The following is a 24,204-nucleotide window of genomic DNA, read 5'->3' on the forward strand; positions in this document are numbered from 1 at the left end:
TATTTGTCTTGTCTTTTGCTCTCCTTCGCTTTACCTCCCTCCCTTATCTCCTATCGTCTTTTTGGCAGGAACAACGGTTTTATTATCCAACCTCACCTCCTGCCAGGATGGGTCGGATACTGCAGTGGAGCCATCTTCACTTGGCACCTAATGTGGAGAGAGAAAATTAAAAAAACACAGCTGAGGGAGGGAGAGAGAGTGACACCCAGGAGGAGAGTGTATCCATGTACTGTTAGGTGAGACGGTTCAGCATGGCAGCCCAGCTAATGGTGTAAAATGTGTGCAGTGTGCAAATGTAAAGTAGGTAAAGTGTGTGTGTGCTGGGTGCGTCACTGTGGCTGTGGGCTTTCTCAAGAAGGATGGTAAAACCAGACTTGGCACGCCGAGGCCAAAGTGCCAGTCCTGGTCTCTTCTGCCAGCTCTGAGGAGCCTCAATCGATCGTGACAGCTCAGTGTGTCACCAGGTCACCAAACAAGGACGAGGAACCATTACAATCCACTTAAATGTGCTCCTCTCCCTTTATCAATTCTGAATAAGAATAAAATAAGAGTGCAAAGTTATATGTTCTTCTCCGGAAAATGCTATATTTTGTATTTTTTCTACCAAGGTCAAGCATTTCTTCTCTTAAGAAATTGACTGAGAGTGTGGCTGTCTGTCTCCGTTTGTCGGGAAATGACTTGAACTGATACAGTTCATCCAACTGCATCGGGCTGTAGCAGCAAATAACAGCAACACAAGACAGAATACTCCGATGGATGATCACGACTCAGGCATGTTTTTCAGAAGAAAAAACACCATTCGCTACTTTGTGGGTAATTAATCCACTGAATTTACTTTATGTTTTATTCATATTTAACATTAAAGTAATATTACAGCAATTCTTCCATGGAGTAAGATAACTCAGGAAAGACACATTTAAGAAACATTTACCAAATCAAAGCATAACATAATCTCTTTTTAGTACCTATACTTTGACTTAAAGGTGGGGTATGTCATTTATTTCAGAAATACTTTTTGTTATATTCCATGGAATGCTCTTAACATCCCGATAGAAATGAATATATTAAATGCTTTGACAATAAATACATAAAAATTTTTAATCTGTGGAAGCCGTGGCGCTGTAAAAAGCACAACCAATCATTTTAGCCGGCCAGCTAAAATAACTGGATGGCCTACCTGCCTGTCAGCCTTCCATCTGTGCACATACAATACTTATCTCGTGCCCTCATTGGTCATGTGCGCTTTTCGTGTGTGTTGGAGGAGGGGCTCTGTAAGAAAGTGGCAGATTTTTTCCGGTTGTGTATTTTCAAATTCTAGCGCACTCAAGCTGGTTTCTCCAAAATTACCTACCCCACCTTTAAGCTCCAATAACATTTACTATACTGCAATTCAATAGCATCTTAAGTTATACCTGCCTGATCATGTCTTGCTAACCCGAATGACAGTTTCTTACACAGAATTTATGTTAAAAACAAAAACAGCATCCAAGACTTATCTGGGATAACCCTGATGGAATCATAATGGTCGTGTTTAATGTCCCAAAACTCTCACGCATGATCCCATAACGGAAAAACTGATCTTGATTGTTGGTTGGAATGCCCCTTTAAGATACATTTTACCTTCAATTTAGATTTCTGAGTTTTGCTTGAGGTTAAAGATTGTTTATGTCCAGTGGTAAATAGAATCACAATACATATAAAACATGCAACAGAAGAAGAAAAAAAGCACTATATGAGGTATAAAACAAAAATGTAATCTCCCCCGCACAGAATGTCCTGAGCAATGCATTATGATGGGAAAATGACACAGTACTGTTTATGCCCCCAGCTCGACACATGATGACAGACAAATGTCCTCGGCAGACGTTTGGCTTTCTGACCTCGACCTGCTGACTGGCTGTCTGACGGGAAATCTCCCTCCAGGACTGAATCTTTGAACTTGTAGATGAATGGGGCCGAGGTTAGCAGGACTTGAGTGCTGCCTGGGAGGTTAATAAGAAGTCATAAAAAGCAGGACTTCGACACCTCCCCATACCACAGGGAGAAATTATCAGTGAACAGAGGAAAGTTGCTGTGAGGGAAACAGAGAAATCTCACGTAGACAAACTGATCTGATTCTCTAACACAAACCTAAAGATATTTCCTTTTACATTCAGCAGGTTTTTAAAGGAGTATGTGTATCTGTGCTGAGCGGCATGAGAAGGTTAACCCACCTCAGATTAAACCTCAGAATAGCAGCTCGACACTCCTGTAATAGAGCTCGTCATCCTCAGAGAGTAACAGCTCATTACCACAGGACCGCCCCAAAGGACCCCCCCCCACCACCAGCACCTCAACCCTTTCAACACGACCTCACCTGAGATGGAGCCCCCACATTGTCACACATTTCTATGTAAATACACCCCCCTTCACATAAACTACTAACCTTATCTAAAAGTAAATCCCATACCTCCTCTTGCTTTTCGATTTTAAACTTCCTCTCCAGCATCTTTGCAGACATTTGACCCATCTTTCTTCCAACTGAACACACACACACACACGCACGCACGCACGCACGCACGCGCACACACACACACCACCGCCTCTGTTCCCCTCTGTCCCCTTGCAGGGTGACTCTTGTCGACACCTTTCCTGATTTGGACTTTTTTGATGAGAATTCCCCACCTCAATCTCTGCTGTTTCCCTACTTAACCCTCCCAGGGGCTTCCCAGATCTGCTCTAGCTGACACACACACATACACTCACACTGACGCAGACACACGCAGACAAAAACACACAAGATGACTTCACGCTGGCTGAGATGCACACATCAGCACATGAGCGTGCACGCAAACACACTCGCTTCTTACAGCTTTAATGAGGTCTCATCATGTCTTTTACTTTCTCGCCTCCTCTCTCCTTGCTCTATCTTTTTCTCTTAGTCAAGTATCACCATTTTTATTCTGCTGCTGAACTGGGCTGTCAAATTAAAACATTAGCTGAGACAAGTAATTGAACTCCTTTTGGAATGTAGATCAACATAATGAACCATTTTTGAGTCCTGACACTTCAAAGACATACTCAAACACACTCCGGGAGGACATAAATAAGTCAGGCACTAAATGAATACAAAGTGTTTTCCTATCATCTCTGTGACGAGGTAAGGAGAACGTGTTTTACTGTGGAGAAGTCCTTGATGTGGATAATATGTGTTCTCATCATAAAGGAGAAAGTCTGGGCGTGGAGTGCTTCTGCATTAAAATATACTTGAAATCCAGCAAAGGTCATCAGATTTGGCACACTTTCCTATGTGACGCAAGGAAATGGGCTGTGGAGCCAGCTTCAAGGGCGGCCAATGTCAGGTACAAGTATCTGAACAGTTTAATAAAAATCACAAATAGAAATGGTTAAAGTATACGTTTCACATAATGGGAAATGCACGTATCCATTCTCTTACCAGTGGTTAGAAAAGAAGATTGATAGCAATGTCATGTGCAATAAAAACAAGCAACAGTCAGTTAGGTTAGCTTAGCTTAGCATAAAGACTGGATTCAAGCTGAAGTAGCTAGCAGGCTGTCCACGAGGAGCTAACATTTTGAGTCTCCACTGCTCCACTCCAAGAGAGAAGTAAGGCCATTAGTAAACAGTAGTTTGTCTATTTTAGAAAACAAGATATAGCATGTGAATTGTTACTTGCAGGAAGGCCATTTTTTTTACATTTGTAGATAGCTAAGCTAACTGTTTCCAGTCTTTGTGCTAAGCTAGGCTAACCTTCTGTTGGGTCCAGCCAGGCTGAATTATTCCATACAATTAAACTTTATTGTCAATAATGTATCGCAGGGTCACTTATTTTCTTACAAACCACAAGGATTTAGAGGATTTGTTTTACAAACATATAGGCTATGGACCTGAACATGAGTGGAAGGGGCCTAGTTGTAGAGTGGAAGGTATTGAAATAGGTCGCTCTGCATTAAAAGGAACGTCCAGCGTTACACCTGTTTAACCTCAGGGAAATTAAAAGCATTTAAACTGACCTTGCATTTTTGTCAAAACACTTATAAAAGGGTAGATTCTTACATTAACTTTTCTCAGAATCTGCTGGCTCAGCACTTTGTGAGGTTGGTTAGTAGCCGTGTTTGTGTGATGAAGCATGGCCTCTTGATCCCACTGCAGGTAGAGGTGTAGTCTGACTCTTCTCAGGAGACACTGAACATAGCCGAGCAGAAACCCACTCAGACGAAACACACTGCTGAAGCTCTGCACACTGTAGATCAGCTGACAGCTCTGAAATGGACAACACAGCGTGTGCAGGTCTTTCCACTGCATAAAATAAAATAATGAAAGGAACATTTGAACAACCGGAGCAACCATCCCAATGGAAAGTTTCATCCCCCGTCTCAGGAGCACAACTCACTAATACACAAAACTGTGCAACTCCAGCCCATTTCTGTCCACATCTGAGGTGGGCTGATGAGTTTGGCTGTGATCTTTATTGCCTCCCAGGAGAACACCAAGAGCAGATTACACTGTCTCTTACTATCCATCCGGTACTTTTTTATCTTTAACAACCTCCCAGAAGAGCTACACACACTCCAACCTCATCTCAATGACGCAAACCCTATTCTATGAATTTAAATAGACTAAGAAGCTACTGTTGCACTATTTGGCTTATATTTTAGGGCAATATCAGTTAAAGTAACATCTTCTACTCCATGTCATCTTTTTACATGAGCAGGCGTGGATGAGCTTTCTTTAATGAACCAAGATGAGAAGGGGGCAAGAGAGAGAAGAAGGAAGATCAGATATGGTGCTGGAGGCTGCAGCTAAAAAATATGTTGGATCAATAAAAGAGAGAGCCGAATGAAAGATGGGAAGAAAGGGAGAGAGAGAGAAGAAGAGAAACGATCGTGTGATTCCTCTCCTCCACGCGGGCCTCCCTCTTTTAACCCAAAATGCTTTGCTATCGATCTGACAAGAGAACAGTGTGTGTGTAGAGTGAGAGAGCGGGAGAACAGATGCTTGTAGCTCGCCATGGTGTGTGTGTGTCTGTGTGTGTGTGTGTGTGTGTGTGTGTGTGTGTGTGTGTGTGTGTGTGTGTGTGTGTGTGTGTGTGTGTGTGTGTGTTGCTATTTGTGGTCTATTTCTACTCTTGAGTGCCACTCTGGCCCTGCCAACTGCGGGCATCTGAACTGGAGTGAAAGAAATATAGAGCGACAGAGGCCTAGAGAGAGAGGGAACAGAGGATGGACGAATACACAAGGAAGAGTGAAGACAGAATGAAAATATGAAGAAGAGATTGGTGGCGGGAAATAGAGGAAGACAGAGAGGAAGAAGTAAGAGAGCAGGTCCGTGTCTGAAGGAGGAGGGATGCATCAGTAGCACAGTGAGAAAGGTCATTTCTCCACTAAAACGAAACTAATTTTGATGTTGAGTAATGTGTGTGATTGACCATTGTTCATTTTTTTATGATATATCAAATTACTGAAAAAAATGTTTAGTCACATCCCTGATTGAAAACTGACTTTTGAACAAAATTATCATCTTGCATCTTGTGTGTGTAAAAAAACCCTCTTAGCCATAACAACCAAGACCACAAATCAAACAGCTTTCACATCTTATTTTAATGTTGCCCTCAATGTTAGTGCGGCTGTTAAATGTGGCTTTTGGTTGAACTCTCACAATGCTCCTATTACCTCCGCCTGTACCTTTATTTTCTGAGGTTGAATCTCCACCTATATATCTATATTTTATATATTTCCTGTTCTGTATTGTTGCTTTTTTCTGTTTGCATTTGTCAACAAAAGGTAGCTTTACTTGGCTGTGTTTGGTTTCTTTGTGTTGCTTGCTTTCATGGCTTCTGCACTGTGTTCATTTAATTTAATTTCAATCTTTATTTCGAACAGATTAAAAAAATAACAAATACAAAATAACAAATGTGAAAAACAGAATACCGTATTGTTAAAATACAGTATTTATCCACATTCATGATAATATTTATATATTCAACAAACAAAAAAAGTCTTCATATTAATAATAATAAATCATATGTGTCCGAAAGGGAGCAGCCAGGAGGAAGCAAATGCTTATTAATTCCCACCCCTTACTAAGTGTTGAGAAGACTGGCGCTGTTTACACAGGAACGAAACGGGTTGTATCCGCTACTTTTGTCTCAGGCATATAGCCCGTTCGTTTACACGAGGCCGTAACGGAACCTTGGAAACGGACCCCGCAAACGATAACGGGTCCCAAGGTGGATAGATCTGCAAACGGAACGCTCTGGGGGGCCAAACGGCTCCGTGTGTGTACGTCCTATACGATCATTTTCCTGATAACGATGAAGCCATAGCCCCGCTTCTGCTGCTCACTGCTGTAGCATGGTCAGTACAGTAGCTATACAGTAGCAGTGGCTACTGACCATGCCACATATGTTAGTGCAAAATCTACAGCTTACCCAACAAAAATACTCTGGCGCCGCCACTGCTCGGGGATCTTCTTTGCTGCTTTTGGTGTATTTTGTGGCGCTTACAGGCCCGGCATATGTACTACAGCGTCTCCATTTGGTCGAGCGGTCTCGTGTGAAGGGACACGTTTATTGAGCCTTATCCGTGTGAACGGATGACTTTTTTTATATTGAATTCGGTTCGTTTGTGTTTCCGTGTAAATGGGGTCTTAATGTGTTGCTATATTCATGTCTGTTCTCTTCTGTCTGTAAAGTTGATCCATCAACTCTCTTGTTTCAAGATATTTAGCCAAATAACTACTAGCCAGCTGGCCAACACTAGCACATGTAAAGACATGTTGATCAATGTGCGTTGAAGATAGACAGTAAAAAGGAGAGAGGTCTAACAGGTGAGCTACTCGGGTGCTCTGGCTTTCCCATTTCTATTTTCAAACTTTATAACCTCTACATCTATTTAAATCTGACTTGATTCTCTCAGGCAGAGAATAGAGAATTTATCTTTGTGAGCATTTCTTCCTCTGGGAAACCACATCGTCTCACACTAACATTAACTGGATTCTGCTTTAGTATTCCCTCCATGGGGAGGAATACACATGTGAAAGGTTATCTAATGAGATAACACCTCTAAACTTTTCAATAACAGTAAGATTATTCCCAACTTGTTCTGTTTTATTGTTGAGATATCACTGGAATATATTCCCATCTGCCAGCTCCCTATAGTTACTCTTCTTAATGACAAATTAAGAAACACAGCTTCTGACTGGTGCCGGCACTCTTTGTTCCTTCAGATTCTCTAAAACCTTGCAAATCATGAGCCTTTAAACTACAAATTTGAACATAAAATGTACCTCATGCCAGCTTGGAGAATCATTTTAAATATCTCTGAGTCTGATAAATGTCTAACACCTGCTTTTATGCTGTGATTGTTCACAAAAAAAGAAATCATCAGAGGGAGACGAGCAAGAGCATTCAAAAAAAGCTTAGAACACTAAGAAGCTATTTTTATTTCTGACATTTTTCAGCAGATATAACAACACTGTAAAAACATAAAAGCAACTATTAGTGGTATATGCAAAACCGTTGCTATTATTTTCAACTCTCTTCTTCAGCTTATGCTAATAAATAGCGCCTGTGTCAGAAAAATTCTTCTGCTGGGTTATTAAGCTCTTTTAAAAAACCTCAGTAATTTATCTGAAGTGAATCTTTGAGCATAGCTCTTTGGCCAGTTACAGAAAGATGATGAGTTCTCGGCTGTCACTCCAAACGAGCTCAGTGATACAGTAGCCATCAACGGAGAGAGCATTTGGATACTGCAGCTTGTAGGTAGAACCTTTTCATGCTGTGTATCCAACAATCACCTGTCCTTCAACACACACACATGTCGTCCCACCCTGATACAGGCGCTAAAACAAACCCAGAAACCATACTTAGGTCAGTGAGTGGCACGGTTTAAATATGATTGTCTGGTGTTACACACTAACAATCAACTCTACTTACTTATATTGCCACTGTATGTCATGTCCTTTTGATTGATTTTTGTGTTTACATTTGTAAAATATTTGTCATTTTTTGGGGATTTTCACAAATCAGTGTTGACTGTTGTTGTATCTGCAGAGACCCTGCATTCTGAGGTAATCTGGACATATTGTACCGGTGCCAGATCTTAATCCAGCATCCAATAGTAAACTACAAAATGGCAGAAACTGAAAAAAAACAAATGAATACAAATGCAAATAAACAACAAAGTTAATCTGGGAATGGCTTTCAACTGCCAGAGAGCACTGTTACCCCTCGTTGATCCGGGGTGGACGGGTAAAATTAAATGTTGTGTAAACAAACCGCAACCAACAAATAATTTCGCTTTAACTGGTTTGTTATGCTCAGCATCTAAGTTTAGCATGTTAGCCATCTAACAGTCGCTAAAAGTTCAGCCATGTTAGTAGTTTTGATTTAGACTGCCAAGGCACACNAAACCGCAACCAACAAATAATTTCGCTTTAACTGGTTTGTTATGCTCAGCATCTAAGTTTAGCATGTTAGCCATCTAACAGTCGCTAAAAGTTCAGCCATGTTAGTAGTTTTGATTTAAGAAAAAAGTTACCAAAGTGAATCAACTTCATCATGATGGGAACCATTTCTAATGACAATTCATCTGATATATAAGATTTGATTTCAAACTGACTAAATCTGTGTTTTCCCAGCTAGTCTATTTCTCTTCAAAGCTGAAATGCTTTAACTATTATATCAAAGCCATCTGTAATTTAAATGCTCACTCCGGTAAATATTTTGTAAGGCCTGCCAGCTAAATGTAAGAGTAGGGCAGAGTGGATTCTTTGTGTGTGTCAGATTCAAGTGCTCTCAGAAGTACGCTCCAGCTGTGTTCAGCACCGGCACTCTATTTATAAAGAGGGCATTGAGGCGTGGGAAGAGAGCATTATGTTGTATCAATATTTCAGATAGCATAAATCCCAGCAATGTGTTACTCAAGTAAGTGAGTAGAAGCAGATTTCTGTGTGCATACACACAAAGACACACACACAGACACACACACACACACACACACACACACACACACAGTGGCCTGGCCTATAATCGTACCTATTTAAAATGCTAATTTCCTCTCTCCCGCAGGTGCCTCAAACTGTGTTTGAAACTAAATTGCTCGTCATAGCAGGTCATTCTGAGCCTAATGAATTCATCCGTTCTCTCAAGACACATATTGATGCTGAATGGTGGACAAAAGGTGCGCTGAGAACTTTTCTTGTTTTCTCAGATTATATTTCCATATGAATATTTAAATGTTTGGCTTCACTGAGCCTTTGACCATTACAAGGGATATTTCACTTAGTGGTTCTCATTGACACTAAACTACCAATAAGACTAAATTGTGCCTTGTTGCTCTATCCTAGCCCACCTCTGACGTCAAGGTCAAGCACTGCACAAGAGCTGCACCTACTTCATTGGAGGATGAATGAACTTTACTCTGAGCCTGAGCATGAAATATCAATTTATTGAAATAGGAGAACAGCTGTATAATGTAGAAGAAAATGCAGCTCTTAGAATGAAAACAATTTACATAACAATATATCATGCATAGAGATACATATAAAAATGTGTGTAAGAAGTGTTTTCTAAGCCTGCGGCACTCTGCAAATAATGCTATGGTCGGGATGTAAAACACAGGATGCATGATGGTGTGGGTGGATGGTAGGCACTCAACACACACATCCAAACACTTTATTCTTAAGGCCAAAAATTAATTCTTAACCCTGATTTCCAGGATTTCTTTGTTTACCATGCTATGCTTCAATCTACTGTCAAATCTAAACTCAATAAATAAAGTCTGATCTTAAAGTTCAAATCAGTACCTCAACTCACTTAGTGGGATAAGTGTACCACGTATATTTACTTCACAAAATGGTCATCACAACCTAAACCTGGGAGCCCACACACTTCTACCTAGAGTGCCACAGACTCCACAGAGAGTAATCACCGGTAATGATAACTGAGAGTAAGCATAATTTTCCTCCATAGCCGAGCAACACAACACAACAAAACACCCTCTCTGGTGGGCCTCAGATGTGAAAGGCAGGGAGGTAAAAGGGCACAGGAGGACATCTGACAAGAAAATTGATTATATATATGAACAGAAAACAGAAGGAAAGAAAGAGAACAAAAAAAGATGGATGATGTTTCATGTGGGCAGAGCCAAAGCAGCAGGAGTTAATTTCGTATAAGTGGCAGATTTAGAGTTCCTCGTCAGCTGTGATGTAATACTTAATGCACACAGCAGCTATAAATTAGCTCATAGCACCATATGAGCTTTTACCAGCAGCCCAGCAGGCATGCGAGGGACGGAGCAGACTGCAATCATTCAGTAAGAAGCAGGAAGGAGCGAGAAAGCCCCTCCTCGGTCTAAATGGACTTTAAGTATTTTCTTCACTCTATAAACAATCAATCAACCCTCTCATTCAGTTCTCCAGACCTCTTTTCAGGCACGTATGATTGGCTTCGGTGCAGTTTTTCCCGATACACTTATAGTCAGTGGACGCCTTTCTTATTTCTTTGCTGTTTACCATTTTAAAAGGTGTGATGATCACTGCTAAACTCAGAGGCTCTGTAGTTTTCCTTTTCCTGTAGTTCATTACATAGGTTTTTGTGCATGTAAATGGTGTGCAAAGGCTAAAATCCCCAATTTCCCTCCAGGGCGAGTTTCTCTCTCATACACTCCTCCCCACCCCCTCCCTTTCTCAATTAGACTCTGTTGTTTACTTAATGACATCACTATGTAACACTCACTTCACTATTCTATTGGCTAGTGCTCCAACACATTGTAGATTATATCTCTAAGCGGTTGACCAATCACAACAGAGCCGGCCAACTAACCAATCAGAGCAGACTGGGCTCTGGTTTCAGACAGAGGGTGAACAGAGGTGCTGCAGCACAGGCAGTATGAGAAAAATAAATAAAGACCCTTTTGAACATTAACAATAAAAGGCATAAAACACAAATATGAACCTGGAAATTAGCATAATAAGGCCCCTTTAAGGTCTCTGAAATTAAGAAGTTGCTGACTAGAACAAAATATATGTAATCAAACCTCCGGTCAACATGAATGTATGTGCCACAAAGGTTTATTTTACAAACTGTATGTAGTACTACTCCCCAGCACCCCAATTCATTTGAACGATTCAGTTTCCTTTGAGCAGAGGTTATAGAAAATGTACCCTGTAAGATTTGTAAAGGGAATAAATTGGAGTTTGTCAGCCCAAACTTTCGGCTTGAAGTAAATAATTAACAACACATTTTCCTTCTACCGGTTATACATTAATAATAAAAGGGTTTTGCGGTATTATGCAGCTGAAGGTGGGTTAGCTGACGTCAGATCATTTCAGATTGCTGTACGACAGACGTCACAGAGTCAGTTTGTTGAATCAATTGTACTCCTGATAAACTCTACGTTAATCTACAACATTGTCACAACCAAAGATACTGAGTCTCAATTTCCTTACAGCATTAATCAAGGTGAACCCTAAACGTTATGTCATAAAGGATAACTCTGCGCCTCATCTTCAAACCTTAGAAATTAACTGCAGAGAGGTGCAGTAAGACTCTCTCTGGTGAAGATTTATAATGTAGAGATGAGTCTCCACATTTTTTTTTTCAAAGGGTTCAATGTATCACCTTCTCAGGGGAATTAAGATAATCCAGAATGGTGGATTATGTAAGAGGAACCTTAGCTCGACTAATCCTCCCTCCTGTCTGACTGTTCTTTGATGGTTGGTGTATAGTGGAGTCGACGGGGAGTCAGGTAAATGTTGTTATGTTGTCGTTCCCCTGAGAGAACAGGAGTAATTCTATTCATACGCCCTCAACATTGACAAACTTTGGCCAGCAATCTTTACTCTACAAGAAGATACGATTGCAAATATTTTAAGTATGCCAGTAAGTATGTGGATATCCCTGTAGCTGCAGGGCTGCTTGCAGCATTTTCCACTACATGAACAACATGCCCTGTCAGTGCCTGCTGCACATTATTTGCTGGCTAATCGAGGGAACGAGGGTCTTGTGGTTGCATGTGGACTCAGCGGCCGTGTCACACTAAATGAGCTGTGCATGTTGTCATGTTTAATGCATGTTTGTGCCTCTGGGAAAGAAAGATGCAGGAGGGAGATTAGAGAACATTAAGCATTACGATGAAAAATGTTTTGCAAGAGATTCAACAGATTTTGTTATACTTTAATTTAATACGTTTGATGTTTTTTTCTAACAACTTAATAAGAGGTGAGTGTAGAAAAGAGGTTTTTTTTTTATTTAACGCCTGCTCGAGTCAGATAATGAGATAATCTGTCCTTGGCTGACCACTCACACTCCCGTGTATTGGCTTCCCCATTGGCCTCTGCAGCCAGCGCCAACAACCGATTGGCTGCGGGGGGAATTGTGAGGCAGAGGACTAGTTAATTATGCTAATCCACGAAACTGATAAGGAGACGGTTTGAAAAATGTAAACCCTCTGGAAACACGCTCACGCCGAGGCAGTGTGCTTTAGAGAAATGCAGTGAGATAATATAAGGCAATTTTGTCAGAGTAAGCAGAGAGAGGAAATCCAGGAAATAGAGAGAAAGAGAAACGAGTTATAATTAAACTCTTGGCTTTTTTCTCATAGATCTCTATCTCTGGATAATATTCAAGAACTCAATGTTTCCAGCATCCTTATTTCCATCAGTTTCAAACACTAATGTGGAGTACTAAATGTGACTGAATCCTCTGGATGCTGGACTTTCCTCCCCCCCACTCAGCACTCGGTTCCTCCTCTGTGCTGGTGTGCTGCTGGCCTTTCCCCTCTCTTCTTGTTAACTGATGTCTGTGGGCGGATAACACTGCTTCACTGATCCACAACTCATGACACACCACTCATGCTCTTTTTCTTTCATTTCTTTCTCTTCTTTTCATCTCTGCCCCAAACTCTCAAATCTCAGCAGCAGTTAATTCCTGCTGTGCACAACAAATGTCATTACTGGATTTAAGTGAGCAGCACCCAGTAGATTTGAAATGTTGTCCCTGTAACAGACCGAGTCTAAACTGATTGTCTTTTTTACGAGCACAAACGCTCTGTAGCCATCTGTGTCGCAGTCAAAGTGCATTACTGTCTCTGCAATACAGCACAAACAAGGGTAAGGGTTGCACTGGGGAGATATTTGAGAATACGGAAAAGAGGAAGCTGGATCTTCCGGTGCATGTTATTCGCATTTGAGCTGTTTTCTCTAAATATCCCACTTCCAGATATCACTGTACTGCAGGTACAACTGGTGAGGCATGCTGTACTCACATTAGAGAAAAACTGATTTCTCACCCACAACAACAGAGGCAGTACATTTGGATGTGACTTGAAACTTGGATGTGTCGAGTTAGCTGGCTATAAGTCATGTACATTGGAAGGGAGTCACAAAGAAAACGAGAAAGAGATGGGGTGGAAAAAAGACATAAGAGCAACAGAGAAGAGGAAATAGGAGAGTTTGAGTATATCTGAGGAAGTATAACAAACTCCATGAGGAAACTAAACTGAGGGGAAAAGAGGAAGCTGCATCCATCTTAATTTGCACCTTAGCTGATTCTCTCTATGAGTTTCTCTGACTCACAGCCTAACTGTTCCACTCAGATATCACTGTACTGCAGGTACTACTGGTGGTGAGGCATGCTGTACTCACATTAGAGGAAAAACGGATTTCTCACCCACAACAACAGAGACCTAGAAACCCTGAGACCTGGAGGCTCGGCTTATCACTCTGACCAATTTCCCCAAAGACAATTATCCCTCCACCTTTCAAGAGGCATCCAAGGAGTCTGGAAAGTTTTCTGTGTCTGTTTCGTTCTTGTTGTCTAGTTTTGAGGTCAACAAATGTTTGTGGTCAAAATGGTGCAACACATTTATCTTTTAGTTATTATTCTGCTTAGACTTTACTCTGCTTGAAACGCATCATACCTGTGATGAATATAGTGAAATAACTAAAACAGATAGTCATTCTGATGTGACTTGTAACTGCAGAGTTATCTGACTTAAGTCATGTACATTGAAAGAGAGAAAACAAGTGAGAGATGGGGGAGGAAGAGAGGTGGGATAGAGAAACAGAGGAAGGGGATGGAGGAGAGATTGAGTATCTGAGGGAGTATAATTAACTCCATGGTCTGCTTCTCTGCAGGCCTGCGGCATACTGCTCTAAAATGCTGATTCAGTATACAGATAGACGGAGTATAGCACAGTGAGGGAGAAAGGGGTGAGGAGAGGGATGCAGTAAGAGGGAGCTAGGGGAGGTGTTTTAATGAAGAGATGATGTGAAATAAAGCAATAGATAGCTCAGCGGGACGAAAACTCTCAAATGATGAAAGCGAAGAGTGAACAGTGAAGGCAGGAGAAAGTTAAGCTGCTTAAAGAAAAATAACACATGAAAGATCTGTGATATAAGACTAAATTAACAGTTTCAGAGGATAGATTGTAGACTTTAGGATGAGAGGTGGGTTACCTGAAGTTACACTTTATTGAGCACCTTATTGAACAACTGCAGATGTTGCTGAGAAACAAGAGTGCACACTTTGTGTTATTTGGAGAACAGCGACATCTAGAGGTGTAACAAGATATTTAATCGGCACTGAGTTTCTACTGAAGAACTGGGCTGAAGTCGAATAGTCCATTTAGCTTAGGAACCTTCCTAACGGAGTGAAATGACCCGGAAGTCCCTTAGTAGCAGCCATGATAAGTGCCGTTCAAATTCTAGATGATAGGAAAGCATACATGCCAACCTTTCCAAATCCAAAAGAGGTAGGTTTGCGCACCCAAATTAGGTAATCAGAAGAAATGGAACCCCAGTAATTACATGTATAAACCATGTATTTAATATATATTGCATCATTTTATGCATTTTTCAGAAAAAGTGGTAGTTTGGTAAACAGTGACATCAACGACATGTCTGGTCTGTAAAATGCCCGAAAAGTAAAAGAATGGGAGATAAATATCCCAAAGTCTCCACATTTTATTATATTTTTAATGTGTTTATGGTCCTCTTTCAGTTGAGACAGTGTAGATGAAGGATGTGTCAGGATGTAGAACTCTTGTGTGAACATTGGATGAAGCCAGGTTCATATTCTTGTTTCATGTTGTTGACATATTAGAGTCAAAGGTTTGCACAGAGCGGAATATCTTTGTGTTGCGCCATAAATCAGAAAATACTGCATTAAAAAAGTAATTTCCTGCATTTTTCTACTGATAAAGTGTGATATAAATAATGTACAGGCTTAAAGATTGCTGTAGCTCACTAGACAGAGATATTAACGACATGTTTGGTGTTGAAAAAGTGAAAGAATGGGAGATAAATATCCCCAAATCTCAAAATTGTATTATATTTGTGATGTGTTTGTGGTCCTCTTTCAGTTGAGACACTGTAGGATGCTTCAGGAAAAGACCAAACACTGGATGTCTTTCAGTCGCCAACACGATACACGAGACACGATATTAACGGGGAAACCCTGTAGGACTCAAATGCCTCGTCTCTGTTCCCTTAAACTGGGAGTGATTACCCATCAGCCCCGGGGGTAACGCTGCCTTTCCTCGTTACCCCCGGTCTGCACCGTGCACGTTGTTTCTCTTTCAGAAACACAGATGACTGTTTGTATGATGCGATCACAGACACGCTGCAAACGGTGTCCGCCAAAAGTCGAGTCCAGTGTCTATGGAGTGTGTTTTTTATTTTTTATAGTTTGGGAAGATTGAAAATCGGTAGGGAAAGTCAGCTAAGTCGGTAGGCGGTAGAAACACGTCAAAAGCTGTAGACTACCGCCCAAATCGGTAGGGTTAGCAGGTATGCTGTTGGTGCAGTCAATAAATGTCTTTGTGGAGAGTGAGACCAGTTCGTTTAGCATGTCTTTCGGGCTGGCGGCCATGCCCAATGGCAACCCCAACTTTGGTTTTGATACTTAAACAGATCAACAGATCACACTGATGACGTTGATGAATTTAATGAAAAATGCGTACAAAGTGCGGTAATACTGACCTCCCAAATCTGTTTCGGTTTCATTAACTTCAGGATTAGTTGTGAAGTTGTAAGGACAGTCTGAAAATACAGAAGACAAAACATGATATTGTACCTTATTACATAAAAGGTTTTTGTGTTATTTTGATGCATTTATAAGAAAAATACTTCAATTTAATGCTAAGAAAACTCTTGTATTTCAGTGAATTAGGTTCTGTTCTCTTGCTTACTGTCCATAGTGCAGCAAAAAAGCTCTCCAACAGCCTCCTCAACTGCTTTGAAATCTCCCTCATATATAATGTCAGAACTGGCGTTGTTTGGAATTGCCAAGACCACATCATGTGTGACACTAACACTGGGGAAGAGAAAATGTCATATAGCATGTCAGTACAGGTCATACAGGAAGTCATTACAATGCTAATTTATTACCTACCTTTATGAATGTCCTATAATTCTATTATTAGTTTTGTTGGTAAATACATCTGTTACATTAGCCTAAATCCAAATGTGAGGAAATATAGCTTAACCAGATACATCATAATCAGAAGAAATACAGAAGCAATAAAGCAACAAAGCAAAACTGAGGAACAAAAGAACTGTGTGGGGGACAACAACTATGAACAAGCTAGTCATTAGTAAAAGGGCAATGTTCTCCCCCGCTATCGGGTGAGGGAATGGAGACAAACGGAGATGTGCATTAATTATTTTTGTCAAAACAATAAATATTCACAATAGATGAATATAATCAAGTGCAAACATTTTACAATTCAAAAAACAGATTGTGAAGTAAACAAAGTAAATAAATATTTTCAGAAAAAGTAGGTAGTAAGTAGGAAAACTATGAACCTTTCATAAAAATGAATGTTATTATTACTCTAGTGAGGATCTGAAAAGATGAGGTTTTCATCAGACTTTTCACTCCGACACACTGCTTTCATACTATAACTGATAGTTGTTGTATGTTTAAGTTGTTGATTAGATCCTGTCATAATTTCAAGTAGACCATATCCTCAAGTTCTCACAAGTAAGTGTTAACAGGTTTTGATTAATTTTATGAGTTTTAACATATCTATTTTAAATACATTTCGGTTTTAAAAAGTATGTTTAATTTGTTTATTTGTCTAAGGCTTTCTTTTTATTATTATTTATTTGTTCTATTGTTTCCACTTGGATTATTATTATTATTATTATTATTATTATTATTAGTAGTAGTAGTAGTAGTAGTAGTAGTAGTAGTAGTAATAGTTGTTGTTGAAGTAGTAGAAATACTATATATATTCATATTTTATTATCAAGTAGTATAATTACTGGGGTTATTATTGTAGTTGTTATGAATATATATAGTATTTCTACTACTTCAACAACAACTACAATAATAACCCCAGTAATTATACTACTTGATAATAAAATATGAATATATATAGTATTTCTACTACTTCAACAACTACTACTACTACTACTACTATTACTACTACTACTACTACTACTACTACGACTACGACTATGACTATGACTACTACTACTACTACTACTTCTACTACTACTACTCCTACTACTACTACTACTACTACTAATACTCCTACTACTCTACTACTACTACTACTACTACTACTACTAATACTACTACTACTATTACTACTACTACTACTACTACTACTACGACTATGACTACTACTACTACTACTACTACTACTTCTACTACGACTACTCCTACTACTACTACTACTAATACTCCTACTACTCTACTACTACTAATACTACTACTACTACTACTACTACTACTTCTAATAATAATAATCCAAGTGGAAACAAAAGAACAAATAAATAATAATAAAAAGAAAGCCATAGACAAATAAACAAATGAAACATATGGATATGGTCTACTTGAAATTATGACAGGATCTAATCAACAACTTAAACATACAACAACTATCAGTTATAGTATGAAAGCAGTATGTCGGAGTGAAAAGTCTGATGAAAAACCTCATCGTTTTCAGATCCCCCACTAGAGTAATAATAACATTCATTTTTACGGAAGGTGCATAGTTTTCCTACTTACTACCTACTTTTTCTGAAAATATTTATNTTTCAACCTGTGATTGCCAACATTCAAAGTTTCCATGTGCTTATCTATATTTGTCTGTTAAATTACTTTATTTGTAAATTGTTTTGGTAAAATATTTCAAGTTGTCTTTGCTGAAATTACCTATTTGTTCTTGGTGCGATACTGTGGATAACTTCAGATGGTAAACTCCTCTGAAACAAGATAGAGCAGTTGTTAATATCTTATCTCTGATTCAATACAAAGCTGAAACAAGTCTGAATAGGTTTACCTTTTTTAAAGCGTAATCTGAGAATCTGACCGCAGGGGCTCCCGGTCTGAGAAAAAAGAATTGGAGAGAAACTGTCTGTTGATTTGATTGGATGTACAATGTATAGGAAAATATGATGATAATTGCTTTGTTAATAAAAANCAAGTAGTATAATTACTGGGGTTATTATTGTAGTTGTTATGTTCGTCTTAATTATTGCAGTTTTTCTGTATTTGCAGGAATATTTCTATGCAAACTATATGTTGCATAATTGTTGTGTATGTGCACAGTTTGCTTGTGCTTGACTTTTTTGCTTTGTTTTTAATATATATGCAAAGTAGGGTGACAATATCTCNAAACAACACCTCCACGGAGCTTAGCGCGATTCACAATGTCCCGACCAATCAGAGCACACTGTGCTCACAGGGAGGGTGGGGGCTGGAGCTATTGGAGCTACAACGAGCCGTTAAAGGCAGAGAGTGAAATTCAGTGAATACACGTAGTTTACAGAGATGCTGTATGAAAAACCAATGTGAGTTTGGAAAATTGCACAATATAAATCTATTCTAGTAGACCTCAACAATGGAATTATGATCAGTGGAAATGGCCATGACATGGGACCTTTAAGTTTGTGTCAATCACTTGCACGTCACTTCTGGTATGATGGGCATTCCCTTTCCGGTTTGATTCTCTAGTTTGTTAAAGTGTTTCGGGAAATGTTAAAGTGTTTCGGCAAATGTTAAAGTGTTTCGCATCTTGTTAATTTGTTTTTGTTAATGTTAAATCGTTTTTACTTTGGTAAAAGTGTTTTGCTAATGTAATTTTGTTTTATAAAATGTAAATTTGTTTTATAACATTTAAATTTGTCTCAAGCTTTGTTAAAGTGTTTCACACTTTGTAATTGTCGATTGCACCTCTCAGCCACCGTAAAAGAGAAGGAGCAGATGAACATTATGAGAGTGTGTGTGCCTCTCATTGGATGTCAGAGCTTATGTGTGCATGTTTTAATGGGGAGGGGCCAGCAGAATGGTGTGACAGTGAGGGTTAATCCTCGTCATCAGCGTTCATTCATGAAGCTCATGCATTAATGAGGAGTGGGAGTGTATAAGATGCTGAAGCCCACTGTGCAGAGCGGCAACAGGAGCAGGTATCAAGCTCTGGGCTCTGGCATCCAATCACTGCATAGTGGGTTGGAAGGGGGGGGAGTGGGGGACTCAGAGAGGGCGGGATTAGTGAAAGAGTGGCAGCAGCAGCAGCCTCTGAATCACATTGCAGGGAGTAAAAGAGGGGGGGAAAAGGAAGGAGACAGAAAGGAAGCATAGAGAATTGGCCTCTTTATCCCTCTGAACTGCATTTCTTGGAGGAGCCGTGTCTGTCTACCAACCCCTCGTTGCATGGGCGCTTTGGCACGGATTCTCAGCGGCAGCCCCATTCTCCACCTCCTCTTCCTCCTCCTCTTCCTTCTCTCTGCTTCCTTGTCTCCTCCTCATCTGCTGTCTGAATGAATGGATGAATGAAGCAGGTAGTCTGATGCTGTGGGCTGAGCTCCTCCATGGCTGCCAGGTTGGTCTCTCCATATAATGCCTTTTCCCGCATCCCTGTGTCCCTGTTGCTCTGTGCTGACAGGAGTGTGTGTGTGCGTGTGATACTGAGGGAGGGTGTGTCACCTTGCACCATTTTACATCCGATGGTTAGGCTAGGTTAGAAACACCAGCCCACATCCAGTGATTTACACCCCACACACAGCATGATCATCGTAATGTGTTTCTGTCATGGTGTCTGACAGCTGCACCGAGCGGGGTGAAATGAAATGAGATTAATTATAAAAATATATAGGCTGTTATTTCCTAACTTGCCCACAGTTAAAGCATGATGATCTAAGATGCAATATTGAGTCTGATTGGAGGCTTCTGTTATCTACAAGTCTATAGAGTAAATGAAGGATTACATAACTGTAGAGCTTACCGTAGTCAGTCAGCGTTCACTGTGAAGTAAAAACTGACAGTCGTCAATACTGGCATCCCAGCATGTGCTAACACATGACTATTGATGTCATAATGTTTGCAGGAAGCCCAGATTGACCTCTATAGCTCGGTGCTGTTTGTCATTTGACCTTTGACTGGGGGCTGCAATGCAGGGGGAGGAGCTTATCGGTCAGCCCCAGTTCTCCTGGTTAGTTCCCGCGAAAACATGGGGAAGCCATGATGTTCCTGATGTTAGATGAAAAGCTCTAGGAATGGTCTTGGAATGAGCCCCAAGAGAATCTCATTATTACTATAACTGATTCAGCTATTTCTAGTCTTTAATATGGGTCGAAATGTGAGACACTGAGGAGTGTATTCACAAAGGATGGATTACTTCCGCTGATAGCACCATGAATTGTGCATAATTGAAAACCACTATCTGCCCCAACTCAAGGTCCGATTCACAAAAGACATTGCACTTATGACATTGCAGTGCAAACACTTAGCAGAATACAATTCCAGAGTTGATTACAATTTTCCAATTGTATGCACTTGGTACAATTCTCCATGTGAAATGTATACATGATACAGGTCCTGTCTGCCAATGTGAAGAGGTATTCCTCCAAACTGCCAGCAAGGATTTTATATTTAGCAGGAAGAAATTGTATTTGGGATTGAAAATCCCAGTGTGTAATGTGTGCTTCAGTTACCATAAACTCTATGAACACACTAATCATTGCACTGTAACCTCACATGCTATTAGCACTGATCTTTGGGAAATGGAGTTTTGCAGTGACGCTTATTTGCCAATTTCTGCCAAATGCCAATCTGAATATGTACGAATATCACAGGAGCACAGACATGTTATTTACTTGGCAGCGCAGTTAGGGGTGCATACCAACATTTGCCAATGCGTACAGTTTATTACTGCCATAAAAGCCATTCATCCGTTTGTGTATTTGTATTAGCGTAGCTGTTTAGACCTGCACTACAGTAACAGTATAGTACTGTACCTCTATGGTTGCCTATAATTACTAGTTAAGCAGTACTGTGATAATGTCTTGTTTATGTGGTCACCTAGTTATTTGTGTCAGAAGTAGGAGAGTTTACTGGGATAATGGTGTAAAGATTCCTCATGCTGTTGCTGTAGTAGAGGCAGCTTGTCTGTATAGCTGCAGGTGTTAGTTCTTGATGTGTCAGAATTTCATATGTTGTAATTGTTGGAGGATACAATTTTACTAATACATAACAAAATTGCACATTTGAATTGTCCTTAAACTAAAGTGTTCTGAATTTTTGAAGCATTTTATTCCTATTGCGGGTGTTTAATCAGTTTTTTGGAAGATACAATATTTAGCTTTTTTGTATCAGCATAATGGAAAATTAGCTTAAAAGACGGATTTTTTTTTTAAGAAAAAAAACTTAACCCCATAACAGAGCTTAAAGTATATTGAATTGGGCCCTTACAGGTGGACACTAACATCATGCACCACAAACAAAAAAACTAATGCTGCTTTGTTCCTGCTGGGTGTGTAAATTAGCAACTGTCTGCTTAAGACTTAATGATGTGACTGATTCAGATAGTATGTCCTCAGTTTGTTCCACTGCCACAAAGAGGCCAAAGATTAATACAGCTGAGAGCTCTTTCATTCAGTATTGGCATCAATACTGAATATCAGTTGGTAGATACAAACCCTATAAGGACCAGGTCACAACGATATGTGGGTTAAAGATTTAACTACAGAAGGTATTGAATGTTAAGCACTGATGGAAGGGGAAGCGGTGAAGAAGAATCAGGGATGTGGTCTGTTGGCTGGTCTGCAGGACGGACTGAAGTCCAGGCAGAGACAAAAGGGCAGAAAGGAAGAAGCGGTGAAGGCATGTTCAGATGATGGAGGAATGAAGGGAACAAATTGATATAGGGAGGGAGGGATGAAGGGAGGAATGATCAAAGGGAAGTAGTTAGGGCTGTATGGAGGAAGGGATAGGGGAATATTTGGAGGGAGGAATGAAGGGACACTGGCAAAACTGAAACGTTAGCTTTAATTAAATTAATTATTTCAACAGATTTAGCATAACTGTATGAAGTTAGATGAAAGCAATACTATTAAGTTGAACCTAATATATGTTATACAAACTTAATAGTATTGCTTTCAACTAACCTAATGTAGTTATGTGAAATCTGTTGACTTAATACAGTTAATTAAAGTCAATGTTTCAGTTTTTTCTGTGGATGAATGAATGAACGGAGCGAGGAATGAAAGGATGTAGGGATGTGGGTAATAATGAAATAGGAAAAATAATGGATGAATTGAAGGGAAAAAGAAGTTGGGTCGTGATATAGGAGACAAACAACGCCAGAAGTGTTGACCTGGTAGCTCAGCATGTTTAGAGGTGTGATTTAGGCATGGATCTGCTCCCAAACCTCAGTTAACTAATTCATTTCACTAGTGGTGACCCTTGCGGATGTCCCATAGTCATTCCAAAATCCAAGCATCAAAGTGTCTCTCTCTTTTTCAGTACTACCACTGCCACCTCGGACCGGAGCACCCCAGCCTGCTCTCCTGTGCTGCGAAAGCGTTCCCGCGCCTCCACGCCCCAGCTGAGCCCTGATGCTGACAGCAGCATGGTGGAGAAGGGCTCCTCAGACCAGGCCTCGGACCGCTCCCCCACCACTGAGCAGACCATCCAGCACCAACGCTCCACCTCCCAGGCCCTCCACCCCACCAACAGCAGCAGCCGCAGCGGGGGCAAGAACTCCAAGGTGAGCAGACAGAGGCGGACATTGGCTTAACAAAAATGTGCTTTAATTTTCTGACACAAAGCATTACTCCAAGTCAAGAGAGGTTGGCATTACTGCAACGATATTGTCATTACCTTTTAGCTAATACTAGAAGTATTCACTTAAAGTAACAAAGTAAATAGGTCATTGCTACAGTGCAGTGATTATGGTGATTTAGGTGTAGATTGATGGTACAAAATGAAACTCATAATGATCTTACATGCAGATTATCTACCAAGGGTTGACATGGGGGGTTTAATTACTGCATGTGTTCCTGTTGATGTCAAAGGTATACCACTTGTTTAAGTGAACCAGGGTCCACAATGTTAACACATACAGATGGGCAAGATGGGCATAAAGAAAATTTGCCCTTGTAAAATCTATAAGAAATAATATATTTTGGCACTACCAGTTAAACATGGAAACAATATCTATAGTAAAATGTTGTATCCAAAACACAAAAATTAGTAAAATCATAATCTGAATTGGCTGGTGCTGGTTGATTTGCTTGTTGGTTGAATAAGAACGTGTTGTGTTTGTTGGTATGAACTGGCAAAGCTGGATAGCCTTACTTCTCTATATGAGCTTCACTCAGACACACTTAGTATTCTGAACTGTTCACAATGTGGATGATAAACAGGGACTTTGGTCACCTTACACAGCATGTAATAGGAGGAAGGACACAAGTAGTAGATTCTGCCGTTTTTCTTTGTGATGTGCTGTTCTGGACTGTTATTGAGCTGTTGTTCAGGGGTCGGACTGCGGTGGTGTGGAATGTCAGATCAATGTTATGCATTTGCATTCAAAATGTAGTGGAGTAGAAGTATAAAGTGTCATAAATCGAAAATACTCAGCTAAAGTATTACTATAAATACCTCAGAATCGTACTTCAGTTAAAGTACTTCACTACATTACACTACACTACATGTACAACAACATCAGAGACCGAATACTGTTGAGCTGTAGAATCCGCCAATAATATGGTTATAATCAGGATGTATACAGCCTGTTATCCTATGTGACTCTGAGTATTTGAACCATCAATTATCACATGTCATCTTTCTGTAAGTTCCACTTGTAGTGTGTCCTTTAGGACTTAGCTCACTGCAGCAGTAAACACACTGCTGGATTCATGCAGATAGTCATGATACAAAGGTCTATGATCTATCTATGATCTAAATCA

General features: G+C 40.1%; 1 protein-coding gene and 1 long non-coding RNA gene across 6 annotated transcripts in view; one reads left to right on the forward strand and one right to left on the reverse strand.

Annotated features, from left to right (window-relative positions):
* Positions 1 to 16,206: 16,206 nt before the first annotated feature.
* LOC104943479 (uncharacterized) lies at positions 16,207 to 18,338 on the reverse strand. Its single transcript, XR_798112.1, has 3 exons — positions 18,297 to 18,338; positions 18,170 to 18,219; positions 16,207 to 16,318 (listed from the first exon to the last, which is right to left on the reverse strand). It is a non-coding gene; the product is annotated as an uncharacterized lncRNA (long non-coding RNA).
* A 4,433-nt stretch (positions 18,339 to 22,771) lies between these two features.
* The window catches only part of gramd1ba (GRAM domain containing 1Ba), a 31,580-nt gene continuing 30,147 nt past the window's right edge, over positions 22,772 to 24,204 (forward strand). For 2 of the 5 annotated variants that reach the window (XM_010768914.1, XM_010768915.1), the window contains exon 1: positions 22,772 to 23,003. In XM_010768914.1, the coding sequence (XP_010767216.1) occupies positions 22,866 to 23,003 (138 nt within the window). In that variant the 5' untranslated portion in view covers positions 22,772 to 22,865. The remainder of the gene's footprint in view (positions 23,004 to 24,204) is intronic. The other 3 variants (XM_010768910.1, XM_010768911.1, XM_010768912.1) reach the window with 2 other exon arrangements.

Source organism: Notothenia coriiceps, unplaced genomic scaffold (assembly GCF_000735185.1).
Source record: "Notothenia coriiceps isolate Sejong01 unplaced genomic scaffold, NC01 NC01_scaffold00006105, whole genome shotgun sequence".
Taxonomy (NCBI): domain Eukaryota; kingdom Metazoa; phylum Chordata; class Actinopteri; order Perciformes; family Nototheniidae; genus Notothenia; species Notothenia coriiceps.